Source organism: Vombatus ursinus, unplaced genomic scaffold, assembly GCF_900497805.2.
Source record: "Vombatus ursinus unplaced genomic scaffold, bare-nosed wombat genome assembly UNPS02014825.1, whole genome shotgun sequence".
In the NCBI taxonomy this organism is placed as follows: domain Eukaryota; kingdom Metazoa; phylum Chordata; class Mammalia; order Diprotodontia; family Vombatidae; genus Vombatus; species Vombatus ursinus.
The window spans coordinates 3,418,353-3,443,245 of NW_020954603.1; the positions used below are offsets into that span (position 1 = coordinate 3,418,353).

The window sequence follows — 24,893 nt, forward strand, 5'->3', positions numbered from 1 at the left end:
CCCTCCCTTCTTCTTGGACACTGTTCAGCATCTAAGGAGGGAGTGAAAGGCTGGGACCCCCAAGGTCAGTGCTCTCGAGCTTCAGAGGCACTGCCTATTCCTGTTCTTTCCTTCAGAGCGGGACACATCCCAGGTACTCAGGCCACCCCAGCGACTGATCAGTAAAGAGCCTTGTGTCAGCAGGGAAGGCGGGCTGCTGCCTTCCAAGGAACCACTGGAACAATTGTTCCCACAGCTACAGCACCAGCAAGGTGACCCAGCCAGACTTCCTTCTCTGTAACTCAGGAAGCTCGGGCCAGAAGAGTGAGAAGGTGTGGGATCCATCCTATGGTGCTACACACCTCTCCTTCCCTCTCCACCCATGTGGGGACATTGACAATGCTGTTAGAGTCTCTGAGTCATCATTGGAGATTGGCTTCTCCACCTCCCCTTCCACGTGGGGACAGCAGTCACATTTCTGGATGGCGAGGGGCCAGGACTGACCCCTTGGACTGGAGTACTGAATGGTCTTGGGAAGGCCCTTGCCTGAGGTCACCCGGCTAGTAAGAGGCAGAGGCAGGAGGCTGGCCTCGATCTGCAGACTCTAGACCCTCTTCTATTCCCACAACACTGGCAGACTGGCTGCATCCTGATGCTGGTGACCTGCCCGCTGGGCCAGGCCTGGGGATGCCCTTCATTGTCACTTGGCATCTGCTTGAGACTGGGACCTGCTCAGAGATGCTGCTGAGTGCTTGGCAACCACTCGGGGTGAAACTGTCTCTATGACAGTTCAGACAGAAAGTTGTCCCCATCCCCACAGCCCTCCCATCGGGCTCCTAGGGAGGTGCGAGGCTGGCACTTCAAGGGGACAAGGGCTGTGGCTGCCAGACCCAGCTAAAGGCACGTCATCCACTGGTGCTGGGCAGATGGCAGAGGAACTGAGGGAAGCAGCAAAGAGCCCGACGTAGGTCTCAGGTCAGGAAGAGCTTCCCACCAAGCTGTCCCAGAATGCAATGGGCTGCTGAGAGAGGGGCTGGGCTCCCATTCTTGGAGGTCTTCAAGCCAAAGCTGGAAGTCACTTGTCAGAAACAATGGAGAGGAGACTTTTGATCAAGTTGGGCTGAAATAAGGTGTGTCTGAGGCCCTTCCTGCACCAAGGCTCAGCGATTGGATACTGGACCCCGCTGCTGTCAAGAGCCTCACTACCATCCCCGCCATCCAGGCCTGAAACCACGGGCTCGCGTGCGACTCCTTCTCTCTGCGACCCCGGCATCCCAGCACTTGCTACATGCTGTTCTCCCCGCCACATCTATCCCAGACTCCGCTTCTCTGCTCTGACACTGCCACCCCCTCATCCACGGCCAGCTGCTCAGCCCCCTGCCCTCTGTCCCTCTTTCACCAGAGCATCCTCCACACAGCTGCCAAAGGATGCCTTTAGGCATCGGTCTGACCGCGTGGTGCCTCTGAGATAACATACCCATTTCTCAGTCTGGTGTTTGAGGCTCTCCAACACTAGGTCTAACTGGACCTCCATGTCACCCCAGTGCACCCCAATATTTGCTAACATTCAAAGAAACAGTCACCGGCTTTGCCACGTCTCGGTCTGTCCTCATAGAGCTCTTTGTGCTGAGAATGCCTTCCCTTTCGTCTCAACCGCAAACACAAACTCTCCTGTTTGGCCTTCGAAGCTCTTCACGATTCAGCGTCAGCCAAGCGCCTCAATTCCACCATGCCGGGCCTGCAGATGGGGCATCCTGGTGGTGGCTCAGGGTCTCGGACCTGCGGTCTACAAGACGCCAATCTCATTTTACAGACTTACTAACTCACTTAAACTCACTAGGCCACAGTTTCCTCATGCATCAAGTGTGCCTGGGAACAAATACAGGCAAGGAGGAAACAAGATTATCACCTTCTGCAGATGATGATGCCTCGTTTAGAAGACCCTGAGGAGGCCATCCACCAGAAGTCAACAGAAACAATTAAGTCAGCAAAGTTGAAAAATATCCACTAAGTCCACATAAATCACCAGCATCCCTGTGAGTTATCTATAGAACCAGCAGGAAGAGACGGAAAGGGACTTTCTAGTCAAAATCACTACTGAAGTCATGGGAGATTTGGGAGCGTATCTTCTGGGATGTGCCCAGGAACTTTATGAATCCAGCTCTAAAACACTCCTTGCAGAAATAAAGATAGACCCGAATAATGAGGGAAACATTAGTTGCTCGTGAGTAGGTCAAGTCAATATAATAGAGATGATTCACACCTAAGTTAATTTACTTAATTAGTGCTACACCAATCAAACTATCAAAAGGATGTTTTATAGAGTGAAAAAATAACAAAATTCGTGTATAGAAACAAAAGGCCAAGAAGCTCAAAGGCGATAATGAAAAAACACGAGGAGCAAGGTGAGGGGAAGGCATTCCCCTCATTCATTAGTGTCAGATCTCAAACTGGACTCTAAAGCAGTAATTATTCAAAGTATTCAAATGGCTGAAAAATAGAGGTTGCTTAGTGGAACAGATGAAATGCCCAACACACAAGAGCAAACAACGCAATAGCATAGTGTTTGATCAACCCAAGACCCCAGTTACTGGGGGCAATGATTGGACACAAACTGCTGGACCAGCTGGACAAGAAACTAGGTCTAGACCAACATCTCACACCATACACCAAGACGAGGCCCAAATGGGTTCATGACTTGGACGTAATGGATGACAGATGGATAAACAAATTAGCCAAGCAAGGAAGAAACTGCCTTTTGAATCTATGAAGAGGGGAAGAATGCATAGCCAGACAAGCAATGAAAAAGATAACAGAAGAAAATGGACCATTTTGATTATGTAAATTTAAAAACTTCTGCACAATTAAATCTAATAGAGTTAAAATTAGAAGGGAGAAAAAAATCTTTGTGTCAGGTTTCACTGATAGAAGTCTTATACACAAGATGTAGAAGAGTTAATAGAAATTTATAAAACTAAGAGCCACTCTCCTATAGGTAACTGGCTCAAGGATATGAACAAAGGTAGAAATACAAGTTATCAAAAACCATATTAAAATAATCTAAACCACTAGTCGTTGGAGAAGTGCCAGTTAAAGTCATCAAGGCACCACGCGTTTATTGAGCAGTTCCTCTGCACTGCGCAAAGTCCTGGGAATACAGACACAAGCAAAAAGACAGTTCCTGCCCTCAACGATCTTCAGTTCTAACAGGGGAGGACGACACACAAAAGGAAGCTGAAGGGGGTGGGGAACAACATGATGAGGAAGACCAAGAAAGGTGTGGAATAGGGCTGACCCGGGCACTTCAAAATGGAGGTTCTGGAAGGAATTCACTCATGGGAGGAGGAACACGGAGGGAGCTTCCAGGGTGAGAAAAGGGAAAAAGCATTTTTAAAGAATGCCTCGATGTGCTAGGCACTGTGCCTTCTACAAATATATCTCATTTGATCTTCACAACAACCCTGGGAAGTGCTGTTATTATTCCCATTTTACAGTTGAGGAAACTGAGGCAAAGAGGTGAAGTGACTTGCCCAGGGTCACACAGCTACTAAGTGTCTGAGGCTGGATTTGAACTCAGTCTTCCTGATTCTGATGCCCTGTCTGATGTACTATCTAGCTGCCTCTAGCTGAGAGGGCTGAAGGGGCAAAGTGGTAAAGCCCAGAAAGTCAGAAACAACTGGAGGTTTCACCTCACACCTATGAGACAAAGAGGTAAAGATGGCAAAAGAAGAAACTAATAAATGTGGTAGGGGCTGTGGGAAAAAAGCCCACTACTGACCACACTGTTGGTAGAACTGCAAACTGGTCCAGCCCGTGTAGGAAGGAATTTCCAACCACGTCCCCAAAGTTACTAAACTACATACACTTTCGACCCAGCAATACCACGACTGGGCCTGTACCCCAAAGAGGAGAAGGGACTGTATGGACAAACTATGCATAGCAGCTCTTCTCACTAGTAGACAAAAAACGTAAATTCAGGGTGTGTCCTCCTACTGTGAACTGGCTGAACAAACTGTCACATATGAATGTAATGGAAAATTACTCTGTCATAAGAAATGGTGAAATGGACAGTTCCGAGGAAACTGAGAAGACCTTTATGAACTGATGCAGAGCAAAGTGAGCAGAGCTAGAAGAAATAATTACAACGGCAGCAACATTGGGAAGAAAATGATCTGGAAAGACTTTAGAAGTCTGGCTAATATGACTCTAAACCACAGCGATGAAGCACGGCCTCCATCTCCTTCGAGGGAAGTAACACACTTGAAATGCAGAGAGGGACATACGACTTTGGACGTCGGATGGATTATGATGAAGGTTTTCATATTTCACATTTTTTTCCATGCTGCTCACCAGGGGCAGGGTGGCAATGGGAACCACAGATTATAAATGCATAATAAAATAAAGAAAAATAAAACTAAGGGATTGTACTTGGTGACCTCTAAGGTCTTGTCAAGGTCAAAATCTAAGCTCATCTCCCTTTGTTGCATCTGGAATGCTCCCTTCTTCATTTCTACCTCTTGGAATCCCTCCCTAGCTTCTGTCAAAGCTCAGCTCCAGCCCCTACTCCTATAGGGACCTTTCCCCTCAATTACTAGTGCTCCCCCCTCCACAAATCACTCTGTGTTTGCTATTTTTAGTTCATTTATTTGTGTGCATGTTGTTTCCCTAAACAGAATATCAGCCTCTTGAAGGCAGAATCTGTTTTGTTTTTTCTCTGAGTATCCCCAACTCACACGGAGTCCCTAGTAGGTGATTTGTGAAAGCTTAATGATTGACTGTCTTAGAGTCTCCCCTAGCTTTGATATTCTGTGCTTAGAGGGCCTTCTCAGCTTTGACATTGTGGGTTCTGAGGTTTCTCCCATCTCTCTCTGACATTCCCTGATCCGAGTTCTAAGAGCGCTACCAGTCCTGAAAGTCTCTACTCTCTGTTCCAAGGCCTCTGTCAGCTTTGTCATTCTCTAAATTCCCTCTGAGCGCTGACATTCCTTCTTGTGTTTTCCAGTTCTTCTGGCCTCTGACATTCTATATTCTAGGAACTTTCTACATTCTAAGGCCCCCAATAGCTCTAGGCCTCAGTTCTAGGCCTTTCATCTCTCAGGGTTTCCTGGAAAATGGAGTCATGGTCTGGAACTCTCTGTTCCCATTTCCAGCCATTCGCCTTTTTTTCCAGTAGAATGGCACCACATCAAGCCGACCTAGTTAGACAAAGTTCTGAAACTTTTAAATATGCATGAATGTTATTGAATGGAATAAAGAGGCTGAAATAAAATGGTTGCAGTGAATATTAATATCTTATTATAATCCAATTTAATGCTGAAAATACGACTGCAACAGAATTTTCTACAACATAAAATCTGGGGAAGAAAATGTCTCCATTCTTTTTCAGGAAATAATCACCCTTTTCAACTCAAACTGCAGTAAATAAGCGGCAAAGACCAGCTGAAGGAAGGCGCCCAAGATAAAGAATTCAGAAAACAATGACAGTCTCTGCCCTCCAAGAGACGCTTTGAGCTCGGGGGGCCAAGAGAGAGCCTCAGCCCAGGATCTGTGCAGGGAAGGGAGCTCTTTGGGGGGATCCTGAAGGAGGGTAGGAAGATGGCTAAGCTTGAGTCAGAAGCAGCCTCTGGGCTTTGGGAGGGGAGGGCTCATCCTCTGTCCTTTCTCAACCCAAGGGCAGAAAGGCAGCTTGGTATAGTGGGGAAAAGCCTGGCTTTGGGGTGAGAGGAGTCAGGTTCAAATCCTCATTCTGCCACTCACCACCTGCAGGAACCTGGGCAAATTCTAGAACCATGACCCCATGGAGAGTGGGCTGGGGAGCTGAGAAGGGGAAGAGGGGAGACCCAGGCTTGAGGATCTTAGCGGGACCATGCCTTAGCTCAACAACATTCCCACCAAGTGGTCTTCTTTTGGGGGCCGAGCAGAACCAGTCTGATCATTCACAAGATTACGGAGCCAGGGCTGGAAGACACTTAGAGGTAACCCAACCTGACTTTCTCCTTTACCTGTGAGGAAACTGAGGTCCAGGGAACGGCAGTGATGCAGAGCCTGAGCTGGAGAGTGAACATGCAAGCCCAGGGTTTCTGATGTCAAATCCGGGGCTCTCCCACTTCTATATGGGGTCATCTTTGACCCTCACATGCCCCCTTCCTACCCCTTATTCTATTAATTGCCAAGACCTGTTGATTCTACAGCTACAAAGGCTCTCACATCCAACCCCTTATCTCTACTCAGGAAGCCACAGCCCAGGCCCTCATCTCCTCTCTCCTGGACTCCTGCAACAGCCTCCTAATTGGCCTCCCAGCCTACAGGTGCTTCCCCATCTTGGACGCTGCCCAAGACACCGTCCAAAGGCACACGTCCAACCACAGCACTCCCTTACTCAAAGACCTCCAGGGCTCCCTATTGTCTCCAGGTAAAGACACAGAGTCCTCATCCTGACACTGAAGCCCCTCCACCATCTGGCTCCCAGCCTCCAGTCCACAGTCACATTATTCTCCATTCACGCTCTACACGACCTAGCTGAACTAGGGGTCTCCCTGTTTACCTAACTCAACATGCAATCTCCTGCTTCAATGTGCCCCCACAAGCAAACCGTGAGCCCTCCTTCTCCCCATTCCTGGGGATGCTTCTTCCTCATTGCTCTTCCCAGAACCTTCACCTTCTTCGGCTTAGCTCCACAGTCACCTCCTTTGGTCTGGTCAAAGCTGAAGAGGAATTCCTCCAAGGGTTAAGTTTAGTGACTGCCCCCTTCAGCACAACAGCCAGAATCATTGTCACCCTGAAGTATTTTTTATTTTTATTTTTTCTTGTTTATTAATTAATTTATTTTTAATTTTTAACACTCACTTCCAAGAGATTTTGAGTTTCAAATTTTCTCCCCATCTTGTCCCTCCCCCCACCCCAAGATGGTGTGCATTCTGAATACCCCTTCCCCTAATCTGCCCTCCCTTCTATCTCCCCCCCTTCTCTTATCCCCTTCCCTTTCTAATTTCCTGTAGGGCAGGACAGATTTCTATACCCTATTTCCTGTATTTCTTATTTCCCAGTTGCATGTGAAAACAATTTTTAACATTTGTTTTTAAAACTTTGGGTTACAAGTTTTCTCCCTTCCTCCCTCCCCACCGACCCTCATTGAGAAGGTAAGCAACTTGATACAGGCTATACATGTGAAATCATGCAAAACACTTCCATAATAGCCATGTTGTGAAAAACTAACTATATTTCCCTTCTTCCTATCTCACCCTCCTTTTATTCTACTCTCTTCTTTGACGGTCTCTCCTCAAAAGGGTTTGCTTCTGATTACCCCCTCCTTCAATCTGCCCTCCCCTCTATCATCCCCCTGCTCTCTTATCCCCTTCCTCCCCTATTTTCCTGTAGGGTAAGATAGCTTTCCATACCCAATTGAGTGTGTATGGTATTCCCTCCTTAAGCCAAATCCAATGAGAACAAGATTCATTCATTCCCTCTCACCTTCCCCCACTTCCCCTCCACTGTAAAAGCCATTTCTTGTCTGTTTTATGTGAGATAATTTACCCCATTCTACCTCTTCCTTTCTCCTTCTCCCAGTATAATCCTCTCTCACCCCTTAATTTTATTCTCCAGATATCACCCCTTCATCTTCAACTCACCCTGTGCCCTCTATCTATCTATACATATAATTTTTTTCCCTCTAACTACCTTAATACTGACAAAGGTCTCATGAGTTATAAATATCATCTTCCCATGTAGGAATGTAAACAGTTCAACCTTAATAAGTCCCTTATGATTTCTCTTTCCTGTTTACCTCTTCATGTTTCTCTTGAGTCTTGTATTTGAAAGTCAAATTTTCTATTCAGCTCTGGTCTTTTCATCAAGAATGCTTGAAAGTCTGCTATTTCACTGAATATCCATTTTTTCCTTGAAGGATTATACTCGGTTTTGCTGGGTAGGTGATCCTTGGATGCAATCCTATCTCCTCTGACCTCCAGAATATTATATATTCCAAGCCCTCCAGTCCCTTAATGTAGAAGCTGTTAAATCTTGTGTTATCCTGACTGTGTTTCCACAATACTTGAATTATTTCTTTCTGGCTGCTTGCAATATTTTCTCTTTGACCTGGGAACTCTGGAATTTGGCTACAATATTCCTAGGAGTTTTCCTTTGAAGATCTCTCTTAGGAAGTGACCGGTGGATTCTTTCAATTTCTATTTTCCCCTCTGGTTCTAGAATATCAGGGCAGTTTTCCTTGATAATTTCTTGAAAGATGATGTCTAGGTTTTTTTTTTTTTATCATGGCATTTAGATAGTCCAATAATTTTTAAATTATCTCTCCTGGATCTATTTTCCAGGTTAGTTGTTTTTCTTATGAGATATTTCACATTGTCTTCTATTTTTTCATTTTTTTGGATTTGTTTTTACAATGTCTTGATTTCTCATAAAGTCACTAGCTTCCATTTGCTCCATTCTAACTTTTAAGGAAGTATTTTCTTCAGTGAGTTTTTGGACTTCCTTTTCCATTTGGCCAATTCTGCTTTTTAAGGCATTCTTTTCCTCATTGACATTTTGGACCTCTTTTGCCATTTGGGTTAGGCTATTTTTTAAGGTGTTACTGTCTTCAGTATTCTTTTGGTCTCCTTCAGCAAGCTGTTGACTTGTTTTTCATGATTTTTTTAAATTTATTTTGATTTGTCAACAATCACATCCATATGCTTTTGAGTTTAAAATCTTTCTCCCCCTTCCTCCCCACCACCCTCCCCAAGATGGCACACAATCTAATATAGGCTATACATATACATTCCTAATTAAACATAATTTCACATTAGTGATGTTGTAAGTAAAAATTAGAACCAATAGGGGGAACCACCATAAAGAGGAAACAAAACTCAACAGAAGAGAAAAAAAAAATAGCAAATAGTATGCTTCGATCTGCCTTCAAACTCCATAGTTCTTTCTTTGGATGTGGATAGCATTTGCCATCATGAGGCCTTTGAAGATGTCTTAGATCCTTGTATTGTTGGCAAGGGTTAAGTTTATCAATATTAGTCATCGCACAACATGACTGTTATTGTATACAACGTTCTCTTGGTTTTGCTCACTTCATTCAGCATCAGACCATACAAGTCTTTCCAGGTTTTTCTGAAGTCAGCCTGTTCATCATTTCTTATAGCACAATAATATTCCATTACATTCATATACCACAACTTGCTCAGTCATTCCCCAATTGATGGGCATCCTCTCAATTTCCAATTCTTTGCCACCACAAAAGAGCTGCTATTTCATGATTTTCTTGTATCATTCTTATTTCTCTTCCCAGTTTTTCCTCCATTTCTCTCACTTGCTTCTCAAAATCCCTTTTGAGCTCTTCCATGGCCTGGGACTGATTCATATTTTTCTTGGAGGCTTTGGATATAGGAGCTTTGATTTTGTTGTCTTCTTCTAGTTGTAGGTTTTGATCTTCTTTGCCACCAAAGAAAGATTCTATGGTCTGACTTTTTGTGCAGTTTGTTCATGTTCCCAGTCAATTACTTGAGTTTTAAACTCTTTGTCAAGGTAGGGGTCTGCTTCCAGTGTGGAGAATGTACTGTCCCAAGCTTTGGGGGTTTTGTGCAACTGTTTTCAGAAATCCTTCTAGGGACCTATAAATTTTCAGTTCTTCCAAGGTGGTATGATCAAAGGTGAGGTGTTTACTCCTTTCCTGGCCTGTGCTCTGGTCTATGAGTGACCACAAGCACTTTTTTCTGCCTTAGAACTGTGAGGAGGATTCCCTTTCCAATGCCACTACAAGCTCCACCACACCAGTGCTCCTCCTTGCCCTAGGACCGCCACCCAGAACTGTGACCTAGATCCAAGCAGGGGCAAAGCAAGAGAATCCTGCCTCAGCAGCAGCAAAGAGATCCCTGCAATCCCCCTCTAATCAGCCACTTGATTCCCCTTCTGTCTGTGGGCCGAGAGCTCAGGAAGCAGCTGCCGCCATGGGGCTGCGCTGGGACTGGGGCTGGGACTGATCTTCTCTCTCACCATGGTCACAGACCTTTCCTACTGACTTTAAGTTGTCTTTGGCATTTGTGGGTTGAGAAGTCTGGAAACTGCCCCAGCTGCCTGTGATTCAGTCCTCCAAGGCCTGCTCCAGGTTCGCTGAGGCCTGCTCTTTGCCTGCATGCCCACACGGAACTGTGTTCTCCTAACCCAGCGCAATAGACCTTTCCAATCAACCACTCAGGTTGTCTTAGGCTGGAAATTTGCTTCACTCTTTTTGTGGGTTCTGTTGCTCTAGAAATTGTTTAGAGCCATTTTTTACAGGTATTTGGAGGGCTTTGGGGGAGAGCTCAAGCAAGTCACTGCTTTCACTCTGCCATCTTGGCTCCTCACCCTGAAGTACTGGGGGAGCAGCTTCCTGTTCTGAGGAGGAAGTTTGGGCCTCATACCCCATCTAGGACACAGCTATTTATGGGACAGAACAACAACAGCTGAGTCTTTACAGATTCAGGGCCCTCAGACCCAAAGAGTGTCAAGCCTACAGGGGATCTTGGGGGTTATCATGTCAAATTTCCTCTGTTCAGAGAAGGAAACTGAGGCCCAGAGAGAGGATGTGACTTCCTCCCAGTGACACAGGGACCTTGGCAGGGACAGCAATGGTCTTTCATCTCCTAAATCCAGATCCAGTCTTCTTGCCTTCCTTCTGAGGAGGGACCCACCTCCCTCTCCTCCCTCTCTCACTGCTGAGAGTCTGGATCAGCCATCCCTCATTCTCCGGGCTTTCTCCATCAGCCTCCCAGCAGCGCTCCCTTCCAAAGGAAGGGTCCCAGCACACCGGGAAGACAATCTCCCTTCCCCTTCTCTTGAGGTTTCATGGGAGGATAGGGCTGGCAGGACGCTAAATCTCATTCCTAAGAGCCCAGAATAAGGGAGGCAGGGATGCTGGAAGATGCTTGGGTTGTTCTCCTCTCTCCCCTTCCTTCTTGGAGCCTCAGTTTCCTTCTCTATAAAATAAGATGGTTCAGGAAATGACTCCATACATACCTTCCAGATCAAGTATTGTGTTCCAAAATTTTATGTTTTCTGTTTCAACAATTACTCTTCTATGTTCTAAAGCCCTTTCCAGTTAGGACATTTTATATGTTAAGTTCTTTGGACTATTCCATGGTTGACATCCCATATTTCATGTTCGAAGGTTCCTCCCAGCTCTGATAGTCTATGGTCTAAAGTCTTAACATTACAGGGGTCTTCAATCTCTTCCATCTCTGACACTCCATGTTCTATGTTCTAAGGGCTCTTCCATGGCTGACATCCCGTGTTCCGTGTTCTAAGGTCCCTTCTTGCTCCTACGGTTCACTCCTGATAGTCCTACTCCATTCTGACATCCTCCATTCTCTAAGATTTCTAGCTTTTTTGGCACTCTGCATTCTAATGCTCTTTCTTCTAAGATCTCATCCATCTCTGACATCTCCTGATTCCACAATTCTGAGACCTGAGCAGAGTCAGGCCCCGATGCAGAGTTTTTTGAGGAAACCAAGGATGGTGGGTAAACCATCAATCAATACACAACTGATCACGTACAATTGGGGCAGCCCGAAGCATTGGGTTCCATCGCTCGCACCGCCTGCCTCCCTCTCGGCCTCACACAGCTCCTTCACTCCTCATGCCTCCGTGTTCAACAGGGGGTCCGCATGAAGTCGGCCCTCCCTAGCCTTCCCAGGCTCTCGGCTCCGAGGAGGCAGGCTTTTTCCAGCAGGACCCCCTGACAGGCAAGCGTCTTCTGCAAGCCCAGCTGCCTCCTGGGGATTGAGGATATGTGCATCTCCAGTTAATCTTGGCTCTCTGTAGGGAGAAGAAGGCAAAGCGTGCTTCATGAAGTGGCCCATCAGCGCAAAGCCAAAGGCATCTGAGGCAGGAGGCAGAGGGGCCACGCCGCACGAGGCTCGGCGCAGATAGCATTCCACCAAGCTCTCCAGGGCCCAGCCTACAGACAGAGCAGGCCGATGAGCACCTTCCAACAATTACCCAATTTAAAACTCAGCCAAAAGGGGATATTAGCATTATTTCATGTAATCGTGCTGGAGTCCCCGGATCAGGGGAGATGCTCTCGGCTTTCAGCGGAAGCTGACGGATGGGCCAGGACCAAGAGGCTGTCAGCAGAGGAGGCAGAAGATGAATCTGTGTCCTCCCCTTCCACTTTCTTTTGCTGTCACAGCCTTCATAGCCCTTTGGCATGTCTGGAGCTCAGGCCTTCCTCAAGAAACCCCAGTTCTGGGACCCCCTTCTCCATCAGGAAGGGCTCCCAGAATGCCCTGCGCCTTCCAGCACTTCCGTAACTGGCTTGTACAGACTCCTTTGTGCATGTTTGCTCACTTTTTTATAGTGCTCCTGTAAGGAGGAGGTGACTCCCAGTTCTCTTAGGCAATGGCGGTCCCACAAGACAGAGAGGGGTCGGGGTAGGAGGAACGGTAAAAAGCCTGCTGGCCTGGGTTTGCATCTCCATTCTGCTAACTCACTAGCTATGTGACTCTAGACAAGTCACTTTTCCTCTCAGAGATATAATTTCCCCATCTGTAAAATGGGTGTGATGACCTTGGCACTCCCTTCTCCACAGGCTTCTAAGCACAGGAAGGTGCTTTGGGAGCCCTGAGAAAGAAGAGGCATGAGTTGTTGTTGGGGCCGGGCTTGGCATGTCATCACTGTATGGAGAGGAGGGTCCAGGGGCTCGAAGCTGCCCAGGGCTGAAGACACTTGCCCAGTACGTGGCAGCCGCCTGACCAGGAGAGAGCAGTGCTTTATCTCATCTGCCTTTCAGCTGACATTTCTATAGTGCCTTATGGCAAGTGTACAAACCCTTAATAAAAACATCATGTGTCTCATTTCATCCTTGTACCAACACTGGGAGGTTAGAGGTTGAAAGATTCCTTTCCCCAATTTAGAGATGAGGAAACTGAGGCCCAGAGAAGTGATTTACCCAAGCTCACATCGACTAGGTAAGGATTTGAACTCAGGTTCTGTGACTCCAAGTTCAGCACTCTTTTCACTATACTCACCCCTCCCCCCAAAGGGGGCAGGGGTTAGACATGACAGCCTCTTAGGGCACCTGAATGCCATGATGGAAATAATCAAACCAGCCATGGTAAGGAGCCAGCCCTGGGCTCAGCACTCGGAGGGTCCAAGGAGAAACGGACCTGACACAAAATGAGAAGCAGGGAGTAAAATGGAGAACACACCTGGGGGCACGAGCGGACCCCAGCTATGGATGTGGCAGGACAGGAAGCAATGCCCCAGTGGCCTGACTCAGGAGACTGAAGAGGGAGGGACCGGCCCACTCTCTCCTGCAGATCCAGACCCTGGAGTCCCTCTCTGGAGGGGGCAGGGGAGAGGGCGGGTCCCCTTCCTTGCCCACCCCCTCTGCGCCCTCAATGCCGAATAGTACCCGCTCCAAATGGTAGTGAGCGTAGTGAAATACTCAGCCTACTATGAGCCAAGCACTGTGCTCAGCGCTTTACACAGACAACCACACTTGATCCTCTCAACCACCCTGCAAAGTAGGTGCTGTTATTATCCTCATTTTACAAAAAAGGGAAATGATAAATACTGGAGGTGTTGTAGGATAACATGCACGTCGATACGTTGTTGGTGGACCTGTCAATAGTTACAACAATTCTGGAAAGAAACGTGGAATTATATTTTAAAAAGTCACTAAGCAATGTGTGTCCTATGACCCAGCTATGCCACTGCTAGGTCTGTGCCCAAGAATGAAAGAAAAAAGATATTTTATACAAAAAATATAGCAACTATTTTTGTGGTGATAAAAAACTGGAAACTAAGAGGATATCCAACAATTGAAGAATGGTTTAATATGTTCCAATATAGAAACGTGATGGCATACTATTTTGCTGGGGAAAAAAGCAGGAAATAGATGATTTCAAAGAGACATGGAAAGATTTGTATGAACTGATGAAGGAGTAAAGTGAGCAGGACCAGGGAACCAATTTATATTCTAACATTAATATCATAAAAATGAACAATTGTAAGGACTTTTGAAAAGTGATAAAAATGAAATGAGCAGAATTAGGAGAACAATTTATACAGCAACAATAATATTATAAAAATAAACAACTTTGAAAGCATTAAGAACTATGATTAATCAATACAATGACCAGTCATGGTTCCCGACTGATGATGAAACATAACAGAGAAGTGATAGATTTAGGGGCAGAATGAGACATATGTGTGTATTTGTATGCAGTCATTAAAGGAATTTGTTTTGCTTGATGATTCGTATTTATTTCAAGAAATTTGTTTTTCTTTTTTTTCCCAAATGGGAGAAAAGGAGAGAAAATGGATTTCAGTTAGTTTTTAAAAAACAAAGAAGTGGGGAGGAGGTCCTACGGGTATGAAATGTTACATGCACTTTCAGATGAGGTCACTGCATAATTAATTTTACCTGTTTCACTTTGTTATAAGAATAAATGCTTATAATGTAAAAATAAAACACCAATAAAACTTTTAACAAAAGGAAATAAATAGCTGCCCATACCTGATTGCTACTGCACAGGAATACCTTTCTATTTCTTGCTTTGGGGAGAACCAAGGAATGGGCTGAACCTAAGCTATAAGTAAGTCTTCTTTCAACACTGGGATGTTGGTGTGGGGAAACCAAGAGTATAAGAAAAAGACCCCAACCCTTTGTTGAGGTTGTTAGACTCTCCCTGGACTGATATTGGTTACCCTGTGCATGGATCTAGAGAAGAAAGCTCTTAATCAGAGAGGGCATGGTACCCCGGCCCTCTGGGCCAAACAGGTTTTAATTGTTAGATAATTATAACATAATTCATGTCAGAATGTAATGTGTCCTTAGAAAACGAGGCTAATCCAAGGGGCACAAGAGATTCCAAGCAGCAAGTATCACTTCTAATGGGGAAGAGAGGGAGGAATCAGGGACAGATTCATGGAGGAGGATTCATGTAGGAGCTGAACCCTCAAGGAAGAAAAGGATTCTAAGAGAAAGTGAGAAGGGCAGTTGAAACGGAGGCCTGTACAAATGTAGGCCAGATGGAAATGCCAGGACAAGAAGAGGGAGTAGTTCATGCCCAATCTGGCTGGACTTTGAGGGCATGGCAGGGAGAAATGGAAAGCAAGGTTGGAAAGGAAAGCTGTGGCCTGATTATCGAGGGCCCAGGATGCCAGGGGAAGCAATATGCCCAAAGGGCCTGCAGGCACTGCTTCTGGCTTGGAGAGGGATGAGCACATGTTTCTTCATTTCCACAGCTGGCGACGACGAGCTGTCTGGTTCCAGCCCCTGCATCTCCGCCTCCTTCCCATCCTACCCCAAGCTGGCTGTTTGCTTGTTTACCCTCTTATCTTGTAATTATTGTGCCTCCAAATTAGAAAGGGGATTAACTAATTACAGCCTTGTCAGGTTCTTTTAGAAGTGAGAATTGTTCATCCCTAAAAAGGGTGCTCTGCAGTATCACAAGGACGGGGGGGCCGTGCCTCCAGGAAGGTCAGTCTCTGAACTCACCTGGCTCCACACAGCTCTAGGTCACCTCACTACCCACAGGCACTTGATCTCCACCCCCTCTGACCCCTCTTCCACATCTGCTGGGAGAACCATCCTCCTGAAGAGATCATGGAATCCCAGAAGCTCAGGGTTGGAAGGCACCTCAGGGAAGGATTCCTGTAGCTATTGGGAGGGAGTCCCCAAAGGCTTGGAGAGCAGAAGAAAAGATGCATGCAGACAGGAGATGGACGACTGACTTCAGGGGAACATCCATGTTGTGAAGGAGGGTACCACAAAACAGGACTGGAAAGGTGGACAGCTCTCGAGAGCCTTAAACACCAGGCCAAGCTATCCACATTTGACCTCTAGAAAATGGGGAGCCACTGATGAGTCGTGACCAGCTTGGAAGAAAGTAGCTTTTATATTTTCTAATAGACACATAGCAAGTTTCAGGAAAATACAATGAATTCATTAAGGATGGGCGACTGGTCACTTGTTGAGCCTAACATGAACAGACGTCAGTGCTTCAAGGATGTGATTCTGTTTATGCGGGTATCGCCTCTGTTAATGCAAGGCTACAACCCCTCTACATCTTAGCAGGTGGTCTTCAAGAATTTCTGTGATTAAATTTTTAAAACTCCAGTAACAGAGCCTTCAAGAACCCAGGGTGACCTCCACGACACAACGAGGGGCTTTTGTAGAGGTAAAAATAGAAGTATTGTCTGGCTTACACGTGACTTATAGTCAAGAATTCAATAAATTCCATTCATTAACATGGAACTATTTTATGTGTGTGTAGGTCAAAGAACAGAAGTTTCAAAGACATTGGAAATTTCTGGAAAATGAACATGTGTTTAAGTTGTGAGAAACAAGTAAGGCAACGCATGTAAAGTGGTTCACAAACCTTGACGCATAATATAAATATCAGTAGGTTCATTATAGTTGTAACTTAAGCAATAAATGTTCTAATTTCTCTCATTAAACAAAAATTGTGATCGGGAGAGTGTCATGGCCCACCCTGTGCCTTGGGAAGGTGATTCATGACAGAACGAGCAGATGTGAGGCTCTCGGAGGCAGCCTGGCCTGGGCCTGGTGGCATCAGGACAGAAGGGAGCGGGTCAATAAGTGACCGTTCAGTGGACCCGCTGGAGCCATGGCTGTGGGTCAGCTTCCCTGGAAGCCGTAAGATGATCCTCGGATAACCCAGCAGGACACAGACCCCTCTGCTGGGGAGTTATCATAGCAAGCAGCATCTCTGGGGGTGGAGGGCACTGGACCATTGAATATATGAATGGAACTCTGCCCTCGTGTGCACTCTCAGACCCTACCTTTGTCTTGGGTTCCCTGTCTGTCTCTGTCTCTGTCTCTGTCTCTGTCTCTCTCAGACATTAATGGCACTCTGCCATTGCAGGAACTCTCACAGGACCTGCCTCTGTCTCGTTTTCTCTGTTTCTCCCTCATGTGTGAGCACGTGTATATGCCTCCCTCTTCTTCTAGAGTATGTCTCTGTCATTGGTCCAAGGGATACAGACCCCTCCCTCTGTGTTCCAGGGAGAGAGGGGACTCCCAGCAGGACCAGTGCTCAGGGGGCCAGGTTCATGTCCTGGGGGCAAAGGTCACTGATGAGAAGCAGCTCCAGACTGGTCTGGTCTGAAACACATGAAGGCATAGCTCAGAACCCTGCCTCCTTCTGTGAGTGAGAGTCATCAGGATGAGAAAACTGCCATATACACCTTGACAATGTTGTTTATTAGACAGATATAAACCTTTTCTGCCGACCAGCGGTTGTTTACGCTACTCTCTCACAATAAGCTATTTCAGCCCCATCACTAGCACTTAACGACAGGGCTATTTAGTCCCTTGCCATGAGTTGAGACAACAAAGGATAGGAATTTCAAGACTGACATCGGGGATCCCACAGGCCAACCAAAGAGCATAATTAAGAGCACAGAAAATATTGCTGGGGACCCTGCTGTCACTGACCCTGATACACAATGATCATTGCCCAGACCTTACTCATTCTCTGTACCTAAGACCTCAGGCAGCACAAAGCACGGTCTGATGGACAAGACATTTCCTAGGTATACCCAACACAAGGGAATTTGGTCACATTAGAAAAAGCTACCCAAGTAACAAGACGTCTCCACCCCAAACTCCAGACCAGAATACTTAGATAAATCAAAATATCATTTGTCTCTGTCTGTCTGTCTCTTTTCCCCCTCCCCTTCTGTCTTCTCTCTCTCCCAGCTTTCTCAAAAAACCATCACTGTAACTGCAGTGGAACAGATTATTCTAGAACACACACCCACACAGAGGTTCATGGTCCCTCTGCTTTTCCTTGCAATCTGCAGGCCACCTCAGAGTGGAAGAGAGGCCAGTGCCCTTCCCAAGGATGTTGGCAGTGACCACTGCCTTCCTGCCCTCACAGTCCAGCTGCCCTGCCTCTCTGATCGAGGTAACAGGAGAATACACGGGGGACTCACCACACTCAGTCCCAGCTGCTCCCGGAAAAAGTAATCCATGTTCCTTTTCTGCAGGCTGTCAAGATAGTGCTGGAAACGTGTGTACGTGTATGGGTAGCAGTATGCAAACTGATAAATGTCATCTTCCCGGTCAAAGCAGAAAGCAAAGGACATCACGTAGCTCTTGCGATGGTCTGGGCAGCGGTAATAGTACACATTTTTCGGAGGCAGTCGTTGCCTGAAAGGAACAAAGCAAGAAATATGAGAATATCAAATTCTTGTTCAGGCTGAGCAGTGAGGAAAATGAGACTGAAGGCCTGGGCTCAGAAAACCATTCACGGAGCAGCCAGAGAAAGATGGAGGCACATCTCATCAGAGCAAAGCAAGGCTTTAAGATGTCAGAGCTGGAGGGGACCTAGGGCATGGAATATCTACTGGGAGGGACCTTGGGAGAGACAGCACAGAGTGCCAGAGCTGAGAGGCCCTTTACAACACACAACCAGGAAGGGCTTTAGAATCAAGAACAGGGAATGTCAGAGGTGGGCAGAGCCTAGAACACACAGCCCATGACGTCCGAGGGAAGGACTGAGACAGAGCAGACTCCAACCTGGGGAGTCGTTCCACAAGGGGCCCACAAATCCACACACACCAAACATTCTCTGTTTGATTATTATTTAGCTCTAACAAAACATTCAGCATGACTCAGTGTAAAACACAAGCACGCATAGCTTCGGGGAATCTAATGAATGATGCGTCTTGTACACACACGGATATGTGACGCACACGTGTTACTTTTTTCACTCGTGTGTAGACGCCATTCGTGATGAGTAAAATTCAAACTCATTCAAAAGCATCGGCCAATTCAGACTAGCCTCATACTGTTATGCTGTCAGAGAAGTCACTTTCACGTAAGAGTCCAAGGAATTATTTGACACCAAAAAGGGATACTCAGAACTGAAAAGGTCGGGAACTGCAGCATGGATTTGGGACCGAGAAGCAGGGCCATTGAGCAAATCTCATGGGATGTCAAAGCTGCAACGGGCCTTAACAGCCTCCATAACCCAAAGAAGAATGAGCGCTCCCAAGGATGGCTAGAAGACTGGGAAAGCCCTGAAGCACCTCATGTGATCTTCACAACCACCCTGGGAAGCAAGTGCTGTTATTATCACCATTTTACAGCTGGGGAAACTGAGGCCGAGTTTGCCCAGTGTCACACAGCTAGGGACACAGCGTCACATGTCTGAGGCAGGGATTTGAGCTCCACCGCCCACACTCTGCCCAGAACACAGACCGTGAAATGTCAGAGCTCAGACTGACTCCAGAACTAGAACAGAGGATGTCAGAGCTAGGTGAACCCTCCACCACTCAATGGCAGGGCCAATGGGGATCCTAGAACACAGAATATGGAATGGCAAAGCTGGAAGCAACCTCAGAACTAAGAAGGAACACAGAGTCCCTGCTTCGAGGGAGATGATAGGCCAGGAAAAGAAGAAGGTGACCTCAACACTGGGTGCCATCCTAAAGTATGAGTGAGTGAAGAAAAAAGCATTTATTGAGCTCTTGCAAGCGCCATGGATCTGTCCAGCACTGTGGATACAAACAGAAACAATGTGGGGCTGTTCTGGTGGAATGGTAAAATCATGGATCCATCCTGCGCATCTCCACCCCACACTCCTCCTAAGCCGGGGAGCTCTGTGGGGTCCATGAGGGTAGGAACCAGACCTTGCTTTTTAAAACATTTTTAAACATTTTTATTTGAAGTTTCAAGTTCCAAATTCTATACTTTCTTCCCTCCCTCCCTTCTCCTCTCCCTGAGACAGTAAGCAGATATAGGTTATACATGTGCAATTATGTAAAACATTTCCATATTAGTCATATTGTACAAGAAGGCTCAATAAAAGAAAAAAAATGAAAGAAAAAAAATGAAGGAAAGAAAGTGAAAAATAGCATACTTCAGACTGTATTTAATCAACATCAGTTCTTTCTCTGGAGGCAGATAGTATGCTTCATCATTAGTCCTTTGGGATTGTCTTGGATCATTGAATTGCCCAGAATAGCTAAGTCATTCAGAGTTCTTCACTGAACAATATTGCTGTTACTGTGTAACAACATTCTCCTGGTTCTGTTCACTTCACTATGCATCAGTTCATGTAAGTCTTTCCAGGTTTTTCTGAAATCAGCCTGCTCATCATTTCTTATAGCACAATATTCCATCATAATCATATACCACAACTTATTCAGCCATTCCCCAATTAATGGGTATCCCCTCAATTCCCAAAAATTCTTAGTCACCACAAAAAGAGCTGCTGTAAATATTTTTGTACAAATAGGTCCTTTTCCCTTTTTTTAATGTCTTCGGGATATAAACCTAGCAGTGGTATTACTGGGCCAAAGGGTATGCACAATTTTACAGCCCTTTGGGCATAGTTACAAATTGTTCTCTAGGATGGCTGGATTAGTTCACAACTCTACCAACAGTGCATTAGTGTCCCAGTTTTCCCACATCCCCTCTAATATCCAACATTTTCCTGTTTTGTCATGTTGGCCAATCTGATAGGTATGAGGTGGTACCTTAGACTTGTTTCAATTTTCATTTCTCTGATCAACAGTGATTTAGAGCATTTTTCATATGACCATAAATAGCTTTGATTTTTTTCTCTGAAAACTGCCTGTTCATATCCTTTCACCATTTATCACCTGGGGAATGATTTGTATTCTTATAAATGTGACTAGGCCTTGCTAATCTTTACTTCCCTCAAGGCTGAGCTCTGGGTTCCAAACACAACAGTCGGTAAACAACTGGTTTCATAATCAATATGAAGACACCCCCCCCAACCTCTTGCCCCTGGCCTTGTGTGCTGCCCGTCATGGTCACCCAGGCCCGACACTGTGGCCAAGCTGTTCTCCTCCTGCTCTTTTGTGTAGCAATAAGGTCTGTTAACTACTCTCCCTGTGTGAGCTGTTGGCCTTTATCTTGACATGCTGGAAATATGTTATCTCAAACAGGTAATTACCACCTGTGTGACCTTGAGCAAGTCACTTAACTCTCTATAAAAAGAAGATAAGAGACAGTGTGGCAGAGTAGAGAGGTGGCCCCAGAGTCAGGAAGCCCTGGGTTCAAATCTTGTCTCTGATTTACGCTGGCTGTGTGACCCTGAGCAAACCAACCTTAATGTTAGCGTAAGCTCTCGGTCACCTGGCAGCTCCTTAAGACTGTAAGTTGTAGAGAAGGTGCTCACTGGCTTTGGAAGAGGGGTTTCGTCATCCAAGAATTCCCTACACCAATGAAATCCCAAGTTCAGCCCTTGTCTCTTACCCCGTCATTGGGGGAAGATAACCTTCCCGTCTCACTGGATTGCTGAGAAAAATGAGTTATTATTAATGGATTGGTACCACCTTGGAGGGAAGTCTCTAGTGGGATGCTTCAGTATGTTTTGGGCAATCTTTTTCTCAATGACCCAGAAAAAGAAAGAGATGGCTTGCTTATTAAATCTGCAAGTTGTCATCCCAGCCCTTGACTTGGAGCTCAAAGAGATAAGTCCCTTCATCAGAGGACAAGCTCCCTAAGAAGCTGAACCGTCCAAAAGGGGAAGGGGCTGCCTGGGGGGGCAGTGGAATCCCCCTCCCCGGATGCCTGCAAGCAGAGAGCCTTGGGGATAGCCTGCTGGAGGCGTGGCAGAAAAGCAGAGCCCTCAAGGCCTAGCTGGAGCAGGTGCCTCTGAGGTTCCGACCAGCTCCAAGATTCTGAAATTCCATCTATTGAGCCTCAGGAGGGTCCTTCAACTGGAAAGTTTTCCCAATAAGCCAAAAAGAGGACGTCCATTATAAAATAAAAACAACAATAGCTATATGTATACAGTGCTTTAAGGTTTGCAAAGCGCTTTGTAAATACTATCTCATTTGTTCCACACAATAACCTTGCAAGGTAGGTGCTGTTATTATCCCCATTTTACAGATGAGGAAACTGAGACTGAGAGAGGTTAATTCACTTGCCTAGGGTCACATGGCTAATAAGCATTTGTGGCTGAATTTGAATTCAGATTTTCTCAACTCCAAAACCAGGGCTTTATTCACTGTACCTGTAGAATGTCAGAGCTTGTAAATAGCTGGGAATAGAAATCCAAAATGAATACTTTTTCTGCTCAGAAGAAAACACATCTTTTTGCTCACTCCCCCAAACCCGAGGATCAAAGAAGCCAGTAGTGGCAAGACGCTGCTTAGGGCACCTTCAATCGCCAGCTGCTCTTGGCTGAGTCCATCAAATTATTTAAATAATCATACCACCACCCCCTTGCTCTTCCATGTCAGCTGTCTTCAGCTTGGATGTGTGCACAGGGAGAATTTATATCTTCAACAAACTCTCTGGACTTTGGTTTAAAACTGATGGAAAACAGAGCAGCCGTGGCAGTGAAGTTAGTGTGTGACGGGGCCATGAAGGGGGGAATCACAGACCCTAGGAGCTGGAAGGCTGTCGGAGGCATCAGCCCAACCTGTCTCTGAATAAGGATCCCCTTTGCAAATCCCCTGTCACAGGGCACCCTAGTCTCTGCTGGAAGGTCTCCAGGGAGCTCACTCCCTCATGAGGAGTCCATTTCACTTTTGGACAACACTCATTGTGAAGCAGATTTTTTCCCTATTCATTGAGCTTTTCTGCAACTTCCTCCCAGTGTTCACCACGTTGCATTTTGGGGCCAAATTGGAAAAAATAATGTCTAAGCCCTCTCCTTATGACAGCTTTTCAAATTCTTTGGGAAGGCTAGCATATGCCCCTCAATGGCTAAACTTGCCCAGTTCCTCCAAACGATCCTCATGTGTCATGAATGCAGCCCCTTCCCATCCTGGCTGCCCTCCCTGGAAGCCTCTTGCGGCACTCAGATCTGGAAGTGGCCAAACCAGGGCACAAGTCAGCAGGCTCTTTTACCTCCTCATTTCTGGATGCGAAGTCTCTCTTCATGCAGCCCAAGTCCTCATTAGTCTTCTTGGCTGCCCCATCACATTGCTGACTCATACTGAGCTGCTGTCTACTCAAACCCCCAGATTTTTTTCAGGCAAACTGCTGCCTAACTGTGCCTCCCCCAGCTTGTACTTGTGAAGCTGATCCTTGAAAGTCAAATGGAAGAGTTTCCATTTATCGCCACTGAACTTCACCAGCTCAGATTCAGGCCAAGGCCCCAGCCTGCCAAGAGTCTTTGGGATGCTGACACTGAGTTTGCTCTCCCTCCCAGCCTGGGGCCATCTGTAGATCTGATGAGCCTGCCACCTATTTCTTTACCCAGGTCATTAATGAAAAGGTTAAATAGCACGCCGCCAAACACAGATTCCCCCAAGCAGAAGGGAGCCCCTGGAGTTTTTTGAGTAGGGGGCCACTGTAATATGGCATTCCTAGAGATGAGGGAACTTGGACAAGATTGCCTGGCAAGTTGGCGTCAGAGCCAGCCCGGGTACAGACCCAGGCACAGCCCTGCGGTTCCCCAACAGCACAGGTCCAAGGTCAGCCTCGAGGATAACACTGAAGACCCTCTTCACAAGGTGGCCCCAGCTGACCTCTGACATCATGCCCCTTCCCCTGCTCCACACACACAGTGCCCCGTCTCTGCCCTCACGCCTCCGCACGGCCTGGCCCCCACGCCTGGAATGCTCTCCCCCTTCCCCTCCACTCCACAGAATCCTGTCTTCCATTAAGACTCCTGAGTCTCATGTTCCATCTTCTCCACGGAGCCTTTTCTGAACTTCCCAGGGCAAGTCTTTCCTCTCAAACTGCCGCATATTTATCTAAAAGCTGGAATCTAACTATAGAAATCTCTCCCATTTCCTTTTAGAAATTACAATGGTACTTTGAAGAAGATGGTAACATAAATGTCATTTTTTAAAAAGTCAAAATAACCACAATAACTCAAAAGAACTATTAGGCAGTTAGTGTGATAATAAGTCTGACCACACCAAGAGCTAAAGACAAAGAATTTCTGCTAAGAGAAATATTTTCAAGATGATAAGGTCACATTTTGGGCATATTATGAGAGTAATTTTGTATTTACTCTGCATATATTTATCATGTATATGCTTACATATGTACATGTTATGTCCCGTGACAGAGGGATTGTTTCATTTTTTACCTTTTTATTTCCAGCTTCTGCCTTCAATATCTCATGGTGGATGCTAACCCTGTCCTCTACTGCGTCCTGGAGGGGACCCTGGGTTCTTGGAAAGTTATGTCATGGAAGCACAGACTCTGCCCTGTTGTTCCAGGTTGGAAAGGCCTAGAGTATGGCTCTGGCAACAGAATGATTCTGTCTTCCATGGACTGGCCTAGCTAACCAAAGAGACGCTCATCACCCCTGGACTGGACGAATTCATAATAAACAGAATGTAAAGAGTAATGAGGGAAAAGACCTAGTAATAATATAATAGTAATGATAGCAATAAGGAAAAAAAAGGCACATGATTAAGAAGATTTAACTCTGAATTATTTAAACAAGTTACTGAAACTAGGAAAGGGAAAACAGAAATGACATTGTCACGGACTCTAATAATTTCATCCAGAAGTTAAATGAATGCAAATTAATTATAACCAGGAGACGAAGATAGCCCAGAAAGCACCTTAGTCAGCAAACAGAGAGAGACGGCTTCCACGGTGACTATAGGTTAGCATGGAAATTTGTCTTTAAAAGGCTCTGAAAAAGGATGCTGAATGATTATGAGCAGGAGACGAAGATAGCCCAGAAAGCACCTTAGTCAGAAAACAGAGAGAGACGGCTTCCACGGTGACTATAGGTTCGCATGGAAATTTGTCTTTAAAAGGCTCCGAAAAAGGATGCTGAATGATCATGAGCAGGATCATCTCATAAAGCAGACGGAAGCAGGGGAGGGTAAAACCAGTCTAAAGAAAGGCTGGCAAAAAGATCCCCCTGAGCAAAGTCATTCCAAGGGCATTCAAGGATGAAAGAAGAAAGAGAAATCCAAAAAGGAGAAAAATGGGAAGGATTTTCCTT

The 24,893-nt window shown here is 46.0% G+C and overlaps 1 protein-coding gene across 1 annotated transcript in view; it reads right to left on the reverse strand.

The window, feature by feature from the left end:
• The window catches only part of AGBL4 (ATP/GTP binding protein like 4), a 790,143-nt gene that overhangs the window by 300,751 nt on the left and 464,499 nt on the right, over positions 1–24,893 (reverse strand). Inside the window, exon 4 of the mRNA XM_027837968.1 lies at positions 17,926–18,142. Coding sequence (XP_027693769.1) covers positions 17,926–18,142 — 217 coding nt within the window. The remainder of the gene's footprint in view (positions 1–17,925; positions 18,143–24,893) is intronic.